Raw genomic sequence first — 13,440 nt, forward strand, 5'->3', positions numbered from 1 at the left:
ACCCACACTACGGTCGAGAGTTGAGGAAGCTTCGTGCTGAGTTGGAGACTGAGGAGGAACAGACTCACCATCGCCTTAAAGTGGAGCTTCAGCGTCTTCGTGAGGAGGCAGAGCGGGAGCTGCAGAGGACTCTGTCAGAGCTTGTGTCAAGGCGTGTTTACCAAAGCAAACGACATCTCTACAAGTCCAGCACCTCGCATTTAGAGCAGGTTCTTAAGTTGTATGGCGAGATAAATGCTGAGACAGTCTGCAGAGATGTGCACCATAGGCAAGAATTAGATCTAGAAAAGGCTCTTTTCTGTCACTTACAAAAGGCTCATGGGAAATGGCTGCCTCCATGTAATGGACAACACAATAGTTTCATCAAACAAGATTTCTCAAAGACTAAAGACAGTGGCCAAAGATTTTCTTCAGTAAAAACCAGAGAAGTATATTTTACCTCGATCACAAAGAAGACTGAGCACAGACGGCTGCAGCATTCTTCAGGGTGGACTTTGTGTGCAGCTGGTCCCTGCACCACTACTGCAGAGAGTGACACCTGTCCGAGCAACTCACCCGGCGCTCCCCATGTGGGGCGGGACAGCACTGAATCCTCGGGGTCAGACAGGTCATCGCCCTCCAAATGCACAGAAATTAAAATGGAGGTGAGTTTCTCTTTACTCATATACAATCAGTGTTAGTATTTCATGATACAAAGTGGTTAATTCTTCTACTTTGATTCAACAAATGACAACTTTACAATAATGATACCAAAGTTAGTGTAGATTCTGACATGGTGAGGCTTCAAGCTGTGAAACGCTTTGGTGAGTGGTATGCTTTTTGTTTGCACACATTTTTGCTTTGCTTTCTCCAAAGTGTAGAAATTAGAAGTGTTTTGAGCAGGATGAGAGGCTGGCAGTTTATTTCCTCCTTTTCTGGGAATGGTTTGTATTGTTTTCTGTTAGTCTGCTGTTTATCCCACCTATTCTTTCTTTCCCCTTCACACACAGTCATTTGGTCAAATTCCTGTCATTAGTCAGATAAACACCGGAACGTTGGCCGGCTATACCAAGGAAATATCCAGCTGTATAGATTCAAGTCACTCTGTTATACCCCAGCGTATTAGCCCTCCGGTGGTTATACTTGACAGTATGTCAATATCGTTTAACTGTGATTGACAGTGATGTCTCTATTAGCAAACCATATGTGTGGGATCAGCTAATGCAGTTATGGGCCAACAATGCAAGGGTCACATTGGGTTTTTGAACTTGCCAAGATGACCAGATTGGGGCTAGAACTGGATTGTTTCAAACAAGTACAATTCTCAAACTGTAATTGATTAAACAGCCTGTTTTAGGCAATGCATATCAGGCTTTATCATCTTCTGTGGGCCAGTTTAAGGGATAGGCAGGCCGCATTTGGCCCCCGGGCCTTTGTTTGCCCACCCCTGAGCTAATGCTAGCATACTGTGGTTGTTGTTTAGATGGTGCATAATGAACAAAGTATGACCACAGTATACAGTTTAAGGTAAAGTTATTACAGGAGACTTTATTTTTGTGATAAAATACTACAAACGCTGTCAAATTCTCCACTGTTTCTGTCACAAAACATAAGAAAATCCGAGATACTTGTTCCTCTGTCTGCCTCGTGCAACCTCCCCGTGTCACACTGTGGACTGCCTCTTCAGCAATCAATAGGGAGCCTACATCATTCCAGCGTCATCTCCATGGAAACGAGCTCCAGTGGCAGCAATGATTGGGTCCCCGCTCCCAGGCTGCCTTTTTGTGATAGGACGGCCGGAAATGGTACCCCCTTCCCCCCTCCTTTTTGCAACAACACGCACCCTCTTATACACACATTCTTTCCATTCGTCCTATTTCTTCACCTTTATAGTCGTGGAAGCTACACGGAACCAGGCACTTTACCTCCAAATGAACGCTGGATTTTGAGCTTTCCAGGAGGATCTTCACTGTCTGAGAGCAAAGGACTTGGCATGCCACCCACATCCAGCGCCTCCTGAGAGAACGGGTGCTGGAGAGACCTGTTAGTCAGATCATTCTCTCCTCCTTCTCCCAAGCACGCCTCCTCTTGTTTGCTATTTCGCTGGGCCGTCGATTTCCGCTCATTCAGCCGAAGGATGCTTTATGAGAGCCTTTGAACAAACCATGTTACAGTGGGCTACAAAGAGGATACTGGACATGTCATTCAGGACCCCTCTGTGCCAGAAACTAGTCAGGTAGGAATCTAAGCAGAGGATGCTACAGAATGCTAATGGTACGATGGCGTTTGTGATGCTACTTTCTGAAGCCAAAGACGGAAAAACGTAATATCCTTTACTTCGGTCATCCTCATTTTGAAGAGAACCACAGCATGATGATGTCGTTATGGACGATTTTCAAAGTTAACCATACATTCCTTGTGGAGTTTCACTTTTGACTGTGCTGTTTAAAAGCTATTTACGAACCCTCATCCTTATATGGAAATAGAGTAGCTTTACACAGACACTCAGAATCCCACCTGAACCACTGGGAGGGCGAAGGACTTCATATTTTTAAGCCTAATTGTCGCAGTGGCACATTGGGATAATCCCGTGATGGCTTGGCTTTTTCCAGGCACCGCATTTGGTGACACTGGCCCCTGATGTTTGTTTGATGCTGGGAAGAGTAATGAATGACTGTACCACTACCCGAGCAGCCCGAGGCCGAGCTGGCGCACACTGAAATGGACGGTTGCAAAGAGGCAGAGACTGTGGGACTCCAGCCGAAAGTCACCTCTCCAGAAGGGAACAGCAGTGGGTCCAACGCTGAGGACAAGCCAGCGCCAGCTACATCACTGCTGGGGAAGAGACACCATTCACTATATGCAAGTCTCAATGGTTATGAAGGGGAGGCCATAAGAAAGGTAATCGCAAGACTTGTGGTAGATGAGCACTAATATTCATTGGGATCAGTTCTGTCTTTGTTTTTGTTTTGTTTTTTCATTTCCATATATGAAAAATAGACTTTATCAGGCTGACGAGTTGCTGAACTTGACATATTGACCTTTTTCCTACAACGTATCTCACAAAGGCATGTAATATCCCTATTGTAGAATGCCACAATGTATCTCAAAGTCACAGGTCTTCCATCTGACTGAGATTTGCACTCAACACAGCCTAAAACAAAAAGGAAATGCAACTTTCAAAAGTTTGGTTCCATTTCAGCCTTGTTTTGGTGCCGATATAGTTTATTTGTTTAAATCGAATCGAACTAACCCTTGAAATGGTTCAGAAAAAATTAAACATAATGGATGACACTAGTGTAGACCAATCTCTCAAAGTGTTCAGCAGTTAGTAGGTTATTAATTTTTACTGTACTCATTCACACACTACATCTAATACATCCAAGGTGGGTGAAGTGTCTTGCCCAAGGACACAACAGACTGCATTCGCTGGCCATGAGACAAACCACGACCATCTGAGTCACTGTCGCCCCATAATCATTTATTCCCCATATTGTGCGGCTCTGTTTATAACTCCATAAAGCCGAAAAGATTGTTCTCCTTTGTCATGACTGAAATATTTCTTTCTCAGTCACGGTTCCTTAGTCATAATCTTACATCAACCTTTTATATCATGAGAATGTATTTGTTGATCAGTATTATCTGGTGCTATACCTGATTTTTGCCCTAGTAATGGAACAACATTTGCTTCAGACATTGGGAAAACCACTGCCTCTGATTAGTATTTCGATTTGGAACTATTTTATGAACTTGTAGGCTAGTTCTGTGAAAGAGACCCTAAAAAGTGAACTATTTTATGAACTTGTAGGCTAGTTCTGTGAAAGAGACCCTAAAAAGTGACCCTGCAAATTGACAAATGTGCTGATCAACTCGGTATGCCACAAATATGTTAGAGAAGTTACACCACAGCTAACATAACAATTCTGTGGCTTCCTCTTCCATTATTTGTTATTCAAAAATCAGGTATAGGGCCTTTACAGATCCATCCTAGATAAATGCACTGTGCGAAATATTGCACATCAGAGTGTTGAGTCATCTCATCTCTAAAGCTGCTGCATTAGATTGTACACCGCTGAATTTAAATTCATCCAATCAACCCGGCTCGATAAATTTGCATCCCTCGGCTGCATTTGGACCGTCCTTTATGTCATGTGCAATCTGTGTTTGTCAAAGTAACTGTCCTCAGCCTCCGCACAAGTCAGGGTCTGTCATTTTGTGATTGATTAGATTCTGTGAAGACTAAGGCCTGTGCAATGACTCCAGATTTAATCAAAATCGTAATTTAAATTATGGTCAATCTCACTTATTGACCATAGGGGTTTGAATGAGTAAAAGTGAATTTCCTCGTGTGTTAAATGATAGTAGAGTGGAATACAGTTTTAGTTTTAGCCTGAGATTGATTTAAAAAGTCTTGTTTATAAACCATTTTAGTAGAAAGCCATATTTGTTGAATAGTCGAAATAGAATCGAAATGATCAAGATTGATTAATAGGAGGGAAAGACACTCTAGATGACATTTCACCTAATAAATAGAATAAAAAAACATGTATAATTTTCAATATGAGTGTATTTACTGATAAGAAATACCTCATGTCTCTCACTCTAAGTGGGCTCGTCTCATCTCAGACCTGACTTTGGAGAGTCTCCATATTGAAATACGCTGCTTTGCTTTGACATCAGGTAATCAAAGGTTTGAATGCACTTTGTCGATGTCTGTGTAGGCTCTCAGTCATCCAGGAATTGTCCATCGTTGTAGAGATTATCGCATATACTGTGTAGCTGATTGAGTGGAGGATGTTTCGCTTCTAGCGTTGCTGACTAGTCTTACATTCTGTCTACAAGTATGAACCTAACCCAGTCTAGTTGACAAAATCTTAAAAAACTAAACTCTTCTTCCTCAAAAAGCTTTAATCTGATGATCCATTGCACAGTTTCTAGCTGAGTATTAGGCCTGTTTGTTTATCCTTTCACTTTCGTCGCTCTTGTGATGTGATAAATATAACCTGGAATGTTCTCATCCAGTTTCAACATTACTGTAGGTCCTTTATAGCAGCATGTGTTTTGTAGTATGCAGAACACGCCTATTCTGAGCCATGTGCTGAGCCTCTGACGGGCTTTGTTGTGCCTTTTGAATTATTGATACTTTGGGGTATGAACATAATCTCTGGGGTATTTTGTGCATAGTTCAGCCCAGACATCACGGTCTGCCTGTCTGACAACTGCAGGCAGCTTTTGGATCACAATGCAAATATTTTGATCACTGTTTTACAGATTTAGTGTAACCTAAATGACCTGCTCTTGAGTGTGAATATTACTTTACAAGGCCACTTCTTCAGGCAGTCATTGATGAGTCTGTTTATCCAACTTATGCTGGGGAAATCTAAATTAATAGAGTTTTGTCACAATAGCAATAACCTGAAAAACATTATAGTACATACATTAGAGTCATTGAATGTTGTGGCCTTCTTTTGTCAAAGTGCGTTTGCTAACAGTGCCATTGTTGAAAGCTACTTCTAACATCAACTAAGAACATCATAGGAAGCTCCAGGTCATTGGAGGCAATTCAACGCTTCAGTGACGTTAGTGGAAAGTGGGTGATTCCTGCTCACTCCAATGGTTGGCTGCATTTGTCCAATTAATTCCATGAGTTTCTGCCCGATGCCTTGAGCCACTGGAGGTTAGGCCCATTGATGAAAGAAAGTCCTCAGACAATAGCTCAAACTCATAAAGTATAAAGTCTTATTTCTGTCTTTTTTTTGAGTCGCTTTAGTTTGATCGTTATTGTTTGTTGTGCTGAGTAAGACCCTCATCCTTTTGATTCTCCTTGATGTCACTGGAAATGAAATAACAGCCTGTTATTTTCTGCACTTCTTACTCAGCCCAAAGACATGCTTTTAATTTGTGTCATTTATTATTTAGGCGATAAAGCAGAGGCCGTGTGTCCCGTCCAGGAGAACCTTTAACAAGCTTTTCCAGACACAGCATTTTATTATTTATTTCACACGCTTGTCCAGAGGGCACGGGGAGGATTCAAGTTGGAGGCACATTGTTCATGTCTCTGGGATGGTCTGACTTTGGGGGGGGTGTGTCTGTTGGGCCTTTGTTCTCCGCGGTTGTGAGAGGGATCCCCCTAATCTCTCATCTTCAGGTACCCCCATGGAGATGAGTCGTGATAAATACTGGAGGGGATTGGATAGGACAGCGAAGAGCCTCAGAGGAGGGCTTCCTTATGATTTATATATGAGGAAACACACTGTAGGCAACAGACTCCTTTTGGTTTTGTGTTGCTGTTTGCGGTTTCACTGACATGTCCTTTCCCTGATGCTCGTGTTGTTCTCAGCACATGATAGATGAACTGTTTATTCATGCTTTTACCATATTTGTAATTTAAGGCAGTTGTGGTAAACCTCTTTAGAAAGCTACTAATCCTACTAAAAAGCAAAGCACTTAATAGCTGCTCCATTACTGGCCTGTTGTAGTTTCTCTGACCAGCAGCATATAACACAGCACTGCTCATGTGATGGAGCTGAGAGACGAGGCTGTTTTATTATAACCAAAGGCTCACTTGGCTTGGCTTAATTAATTCCCAACAATGTCAGAATCAGCATGTTTCCTGTGTATGTCTGGTTATATTCCGCACTGGAGTAGCCAGCAGCACATAATGCCTGGAAGCAGCGCCATAAAAACAATCTCACCCTTTTCCTGAACATCGCTGCGCAGGCTAATATTGTTTCATGTTCGATAGAGAAGCCGAGAAATTAAATCTACCTTTACTGAGTAATCTCTCGTGTCATTAGTGTAACTGTCCCCGGCCTTTTGTGTTTGGGACAAAAAGGCTCTGATGTGTTTTTAGAAGCAAAGCAGAGCCCCATCATGCATAAGAGCTGCGCTACATCCATCTGTCATGTCCAATATGGGTAAACAAAGGCAGTGGAGGTGTGCATGTCTGAGTTTGTGTCTGGCTGCTCCTTTGAGGCCTGCGTGGAGGGGGTGTAGCGGTCAAATCAAAATGCTGATGTTGACTCTTTCCTCATAATTTCCTTTATAATCTGCCTGATCTGTCTATGAATAATGAAAATAATATTAACCCAAGTACTGCATGTGCTGTTTATGTCAAGTTGTATCATTTTGCCTTGAATGTTAATTTAATCAACTATTGATGCAAATAATAACAGCACAAACCTACAACCTCTTACCCCCCGCCTTAAAGGGATTATATGGAGTTTAAAGCCATGTCCTAAGGCAGGGGTGTCCAAAGTGCGGCCCGGGGGCCAAATGCGGCCCTCAGACCAATTTATGGTCGCCGATGCTGTATCGGTACACATCACCAGAGATGGATCTTTTTATTTGAAATGTAATAATTCTATACAATTCTAACCAAACAACTAACATTTTATTGTGAGACAGAGCTGGCATGAAGGTTTTAAGCTGAAATAGAGGTGTGGGGCACAATTATACCACTGCTAGTCGAAGCTTTTGCGGCACTAACTACCGATCTACGGCCCTTCACCCCGTGTACGCTTCAATATGCGGCCCCCCATGAAAAAAGTTTGGACACCCCTGTCCTAAGGTGTAGAATGAGCTCAGACCTGTTCACCACAACTGCCTCTAAAATCCTGCACTGTCACTCAAAAAGTTGTTACTTCGGGTCCGAAGTGCCGTCATGCACGAGCTTAAAGGGATATTTCAGGATTTTTGACATTCAGCCTCATTTCCTAGTTTTCCAGAGTGTTGTTGATTTCTGGAGATTTTTTGCAATTCATGCAGTTCTTATATTTGAAGAGTTTCGTGGTGCTAGGCTAGTGCAAGGCTAGCACATTTCTACGGTATCAGCCTGTATTAAAACCAGTCTGACCCGCTGAGGCAAATCACTTATAACAGCAGACTAACTATATAAATGTCTTCCTAGCAGATCACTCCGCCACCGTGTAGCTTATACAACCACGAAGCTGATGCTGCTCAAATATAAGTTATTTTAAATGCAAAATGGTTAGAATGATTTTATCCCTTTAATATAGAAGCTGCAGTTACACATAAGACCTGAGGTGGCAGTAGTGAGCATAAAATGACCACCTTGCATCTAGTCTCTTTAACCGAGTGCATTGTCTCCAGTTCGGCTTTACCCAAATCTAAAAGCTTCTCGACTGATGACGGCTCATTTGAATCGGAACTCTTTTGTCACATGTCGCTGCGTTTTTGTCACATTTTTGAAGCATTTGTCAAGTTTTCGCCGCTTTTTTGGTAGTTCTGTTTCTGCAGTGTTTTTTGTTGCTTTTTCATTGCTTTTGTGTAACGGTTTCACCACATTATTGTCAATTTTTTGTCACTCTTTACTCACTTTTTTGTTTTATCACTGTTGCTTTTCTGTCACATTTTTGTCAACTATTTGTTGCGTTTTCATCCTCGTTTTTGTTTGGGAGGTGAGAAATATGTACATTTCATCGCCTTCTCTGTCATTGTTCAGGTGTAGGGCCTTTATAATCACTGCCCATTTCAAATTTCTTTCTAATACCTTACTTTTATTGTTCCCTGTACTGAGCCCGTAAAGATTCGTTCTAGAAAACTTTAAAGTCTTTGGATTATTTCCCCTGGTGCACATAAAAAAAGCAACTGACCCAGATAATCAGAAAGTAACTTACCGAGCTCCCTTTACAGCGCTTTGTCCGATCCACATCGTCTGCTTTGTAATAATGCCCTGTGCCTTATAAACCTAAACCATACTTTGATATACTTTGATTAAAAGTATATCAAAGTATGGTTTATGGTTTAACATCTTAAAGTCTGCAGCGAGGTCGGTAACAATTGTGTGTCACCTCCTCATCTGTCTTACTTGGCTTTCTTTGTCTTTCACTGGGCCAATTCTTGATCGGTGATTCTTGTTGAGTCTTGACTGGAACCATCCTCCTGACTGTGCGCTGAGAAAAGACTCACGTCCGGAAAAAAGTGTTCCCAATTGTCTTTATTTGATACATTTTTTTGGATTTGTAGCTTGTATCTATTTTCAGATGAGTCAACAATAATGCCATTTTTCTTTAGTTTTGAGATGAACAAAGTGATCGCTTCAGTGGGAAGAACAGTCTGTAAAGAAGGTCCGGGGCTCTTCAGGATCAAAACGTCAGCATAGGCACAAAAAAGGTTTAAAGTCCTTTATCTGATGGACATGCTGACACGTTTCGGTCGCGTTCGACCTTCTCCAGGGTAGGGCTGGGCATATATCGATATAGTTCAAATTTGAGCTGTAATACTTGCTTCAGGGCATTATTTTATTTTCTAGGCTATTTTTATTGAAGATTTTTTATTTCATTTAAATGTGCACCTTATGGAGCTTTGTTAGACAGTGTTTATGTTTACATTTTATAGTGAGTTTCAATAAAACTACTCGTATTTGGTTTTGACTTTAATATTTCATTACACAGCTCTCACTTTGCAGAAAAAGATATTGGGATATATATATCGTATATCCATATTCAAGCTAAATATAATAATAATAATAATGCATAAGTCTTATATAGCGCTTTTCGGGGGACACAAAGACGCTTTACAGATGAGACGAATATCGGGAAATGTTTTTTGGTTCATAACGCACAGCCCGACTTCAGGGCATACAATTGGACATTTTTCTATTGTTATATTCATGGCCAGCATTTCTTATTCTACATAATATTTATCTAATGAGATATTTGTCATTAATATTCACTATTATTCCAAAAAGGTTTTGTTCAGCTCTTCTGTCATTTTGATTTATTTTCTAATTTGTATTTGTTCATTTTTGAAAAGGAAACATACAATAATGAGACTGGATCTGTTTTCAGAAAAGCCCGTCTGCGCACACTGTGCTATTTCTCATGTCTTAAGTTACGTTTCCTATAAAATGTCAGCTCTTCAGTTTACCTCTATCATTGTTATTTCCGAACAATATAGATGTGACGCACACAAATACCCCGAGCGTGAGATAATAAAGAGACAGACCCAATTTGAGCGTGTTATGAAAATGTTTAGTAACATGGTAATATCATCATGTTTGTTCAAAGCAGGTTTCAGAGCTGCAGTTGCATTATTGTAAATCTAATAAAAGTAATGAAAAGAGGCGTGAAACAACTCTGGGTCACTGAATCCATCCAACACAACACAATATGTGAAGATAGTCAGTGCCAGTGTGATGAATCGCAGTCTGATGAAAAGCATATTGTGAGTGTGCTGTCATCTGCCTGCAAATAATAGGCATAAATCTGAACCAGGGAACAGTACAGCATGGAAATCATATTGCCTATAGCCCTTGAAAATGGTACATTAGCTTTACCACGAAGATTAATTTCACATATTATTATTAGTAGTAATATTTTCTCTTTGTCTTTGTCTTTCAGAATGGCACCGATTACAACATTTTGGTCCGTCAGAACTCGGAGCTGTTACGGGCACTCGATGCACTGGAGAAGACTTGCACAACGCTGAGGGAGGAGAATGGTTTGCTGGTAAGACTAAAAATAGGAAAATGTGTCTTTCAAGTCATTAGAAAGTAGGCCAGGTGCATCTTTTTGAGTTCCGTTTGATGGTTATTGACAAAATGGTTTATCTTCGCCTGTTTTTTAGCACACACACACACACACACACGTTTTGGAGCGGCTCATAAATGGCAGCCATATTTTATAAACTTCTGGGATTGTTTTTGCTGGAGGCATTTTTCGGTGATGATACTTTTTTTTTTCTTTTCTGTTTCAGCGAAAGAGCAGTGCCCCAGAGACCGAGGAGAAAGTCAGGCGACTGAGGAGGAAGAACACAGAGCTGGCTGTTCTCGCTAAAAGGCTGGAGGACAGGGCACGGAAACTGCAAGAGGCCAACCTCAGAGTGGTACTGTCAATAACGGGCCACACAGCAGCAAAGTGCTTATCCCTTCCCAGGCGGTTTTTCTCCTATTCCCACCAAATACATTACAGCATAGGCTCTCAAAGGGTTGTCCTGCTAAAGCTAATCTCAGGGGGGGTTTTGATGAAAGATTAAATATGTATCTTAAACAACAAAACAACAAAAATCTGTACCTTCTGTGTACCCTTTCCCCCCATTAGTATGTTTACTCCTTACATCTTAGATTGACTTGGGTAACACTTTATAATAACTACACCTTATTTAGCCTCAATAAATGATGAGTTAAAACTTAATTCATCATGAACAATTCATTAGTTAAAGAAACAGGCCACCATTTTTACACACTAAGATATGTTCTCACCTGAGCTTAGGCGTAACTGTCTGGTCTTTGACCCAAGACGTTGTTAGCGTTTACCCTCACACGATCCAAGTATAGCTACACAAAATTAAACATGTCGATTTTCTAAGCGGATTAAAAGGGGCTGCTATACCTACACTGGGAGAGGCTATATGCTAACAACGTTGGCGTGACTGAGCACACACACAAAGACCAGACAGTTACACATCAACTCGTCTAAGCTCAGGTAAGAACATATCTCAGTATGGAAAAGCAATGGCCTGTTCCTTTAACTTTAACAGTTGATGCCTAATTCATAATGAATAGTTCTTTACATAATTCACTTACTCATTGCGAAGTAGTTATTAAGTGTTATTCACACTTAACTAATGAATTGTTCATGATGAATTAAGTGTCAACTCATCATTTATTAAGGCTAAATAAGGTGTAGTTATTCTTAACTGTTACCTTTATTTGAAACATATCAAACAATTGTGAAAAAATAAACAGCAGTACCCCCGCATTTAGCCTTACTTCATCTAATATTTATCAGTTTTCTCATAAGTTATCAACTATTTATTATTTGTAGATTGGCTTTTTTGTTAACAGCAACATCTAGAGACCACAGTTTTCCTTTCTTTGTGTTTACTGACATGAATAAGTACAGCCGCGCTCCCCTCTCCTGCTTGTCCTACAGTCGTGTGAGGACACAGGCCTACAGTCTGAAAGGTGTGTTTTCTTCAGGTGAATCCTCCATTGATGAGGCCCGGGGCAGTGGAACAATACAAGAGAGCTTTCGCCCGACAGCGAGCCAGGGACTTAGTCCAACATGCTGATGCTCTGCTCTGTAAGGACAAGCAGATCGCCGCCCTGCAGCAGGAGTGCAGGGAGCTACAGACACAGCTGGGAACCTCCAAGGTAACATGACTAAATCCTGACACATGCGCCTTTCATCATCCTCTCATGGCTGCCATCTAGTGGACAGTACTGCGTCTATAAGATTCCATTACACATGCCATGGTGCAGCGTCAGGGCTAATGTTAACATGACAGTGCAGGAGTAAGCTCCTACAAGTTTGGTTTGCTGATTTAGAGTTATGTAAGTCTCAAATTCGCTCAGTTGATTTTGAGGGAAAGTTTGAACTACATTCCCTCCGCATGAACAAAAATCAGTCTGCAGTTTGTAAATCTGCTTTTTGAAAACACATCATTTCCATATTTTTGATACGCTTAATGTGTCAATCTGCTGTGTCCAGGAGTCCCCTCTTTCCTCTGGTGTGGCAGAATTTGAGAAACTGCTGAGGGAGTCCCAGAAGGAGGTGCTGCGGCTGCAAAGACAGCTGTCGGTCACGTCGTCCACACAGCAGCACAAGCTCACACCTGATGAGACAGTCAAGTGCAGTGAGGAAACAGAGAAGGGAAATCAGGTATAATCACTTGTCTCCAGTGAGCCAAATGAAACATGGCATATATGTATTCATCCATTTGATTTTTGAAACAGTGCATAATATAACAAAGTGTTTTTGGATGGATTCAACTTGCACAGTATGTGGTTGGTCCCAGTATTTTTTTACTTCATTATGAGAGGACTTTGTTTGGCCTGGCTTTTGCATTAAGAGCGCTTTTGTATTAACCTCTTAACCCTCACCTCACAGAGCACATTTTCTCCAGTTTGAGATGACCCAAATCTTAAAGCGATGAGAACGTGGGTGTAAATGTAACAAAAAAGTGACCAAAAAAAGCAAAGGTGCAACAAAAGAAAATAAGAAAGTGATGAAAGTGCAGCAAAAAATGGCAAAAATGTGACACAATGCAATTAAAAGAAACACAACACGGCGGCAAAAGAGCAACAAAATAGTTACAAAAAAGGGATGAAAGTGTGATTAGCAAGTGACAAAATAAATCCACAAAAGAGTAACAAAAAAGCAACCGAAAAGCGACAAAAAAAAGCTTTGAAAGTGCAACAAAAAACTAAGAAAAACTCAACAAAAAGGGGCAAAAAAAAGAATGAAAAAAATGATGACGTAGGTCTTAGGCTGTAAGACCTACAGTACGTGTGGCGCCTGTGTAACACCTACACTGGCCGATGTAAACTCCAGTCAAGAAGCTTTAAGATTTGGGTAAAGCCGAACTGGAGCAAATGCACTCAAGCACTTATGCACTTATGCACAATTACTAGTGTGTTTTTGAACACACTAGTAATTAACTATAAGACTTTTGGTAATTCTGAAATTGAAACTATTGATATACAGTACTCCAAAT

At 40.9% G+C, this 13,440-nt stretch overlaps 1 protein-coding gene across 1 annotated transcript in view; it reads left to right on the forward strand.

Moving 5' to 3' along the window:
• Positions 1-2,370: 2,370 nt before the first annotated feature.
• tspoap1 (TSPO associated protein 1) overlaps positions 2,371-13,440 on the forward strand; it is a 30,216-nt gene continuing 19,146 nt past the window's right edge. The window contains exons 1-5 of the mRNA XM_079565856.1: positions 2,371-2,880; positions 10,344-10,451; positions 10,699-10,827; positions 11,924-12,097; positions 12,435-12,605. Of these exons, the coding sequence (XP_079421982.1) occupies positions 2,650-2,880; positions 10,344-10,451; positions 10,699-10,827; positions 11,924-12,097; positions 12,435-12,605 (813 nt within the window). The 5' untranslated portion in view covers positions 2,371-2,649. The remainder of the gene's footprint in view (positions 2,881-10,343; positions 10,452-10,698; positions 10,828-11,923; positions 12,098-12,434; positions 12,606-13,440) is intronic.

The sequence above is a fragment of the Gobius niger genome, assembly GCF_951799975.1.
Source record: "Gobius niger genome assembly, chromosome: 11".
Classification (NCBI taxonomy): Eukaryota; Metazoa; Chordata; class Actinopteri; order Gobiiformes; family Gobiidae; genus Gobius; species Gobius niger.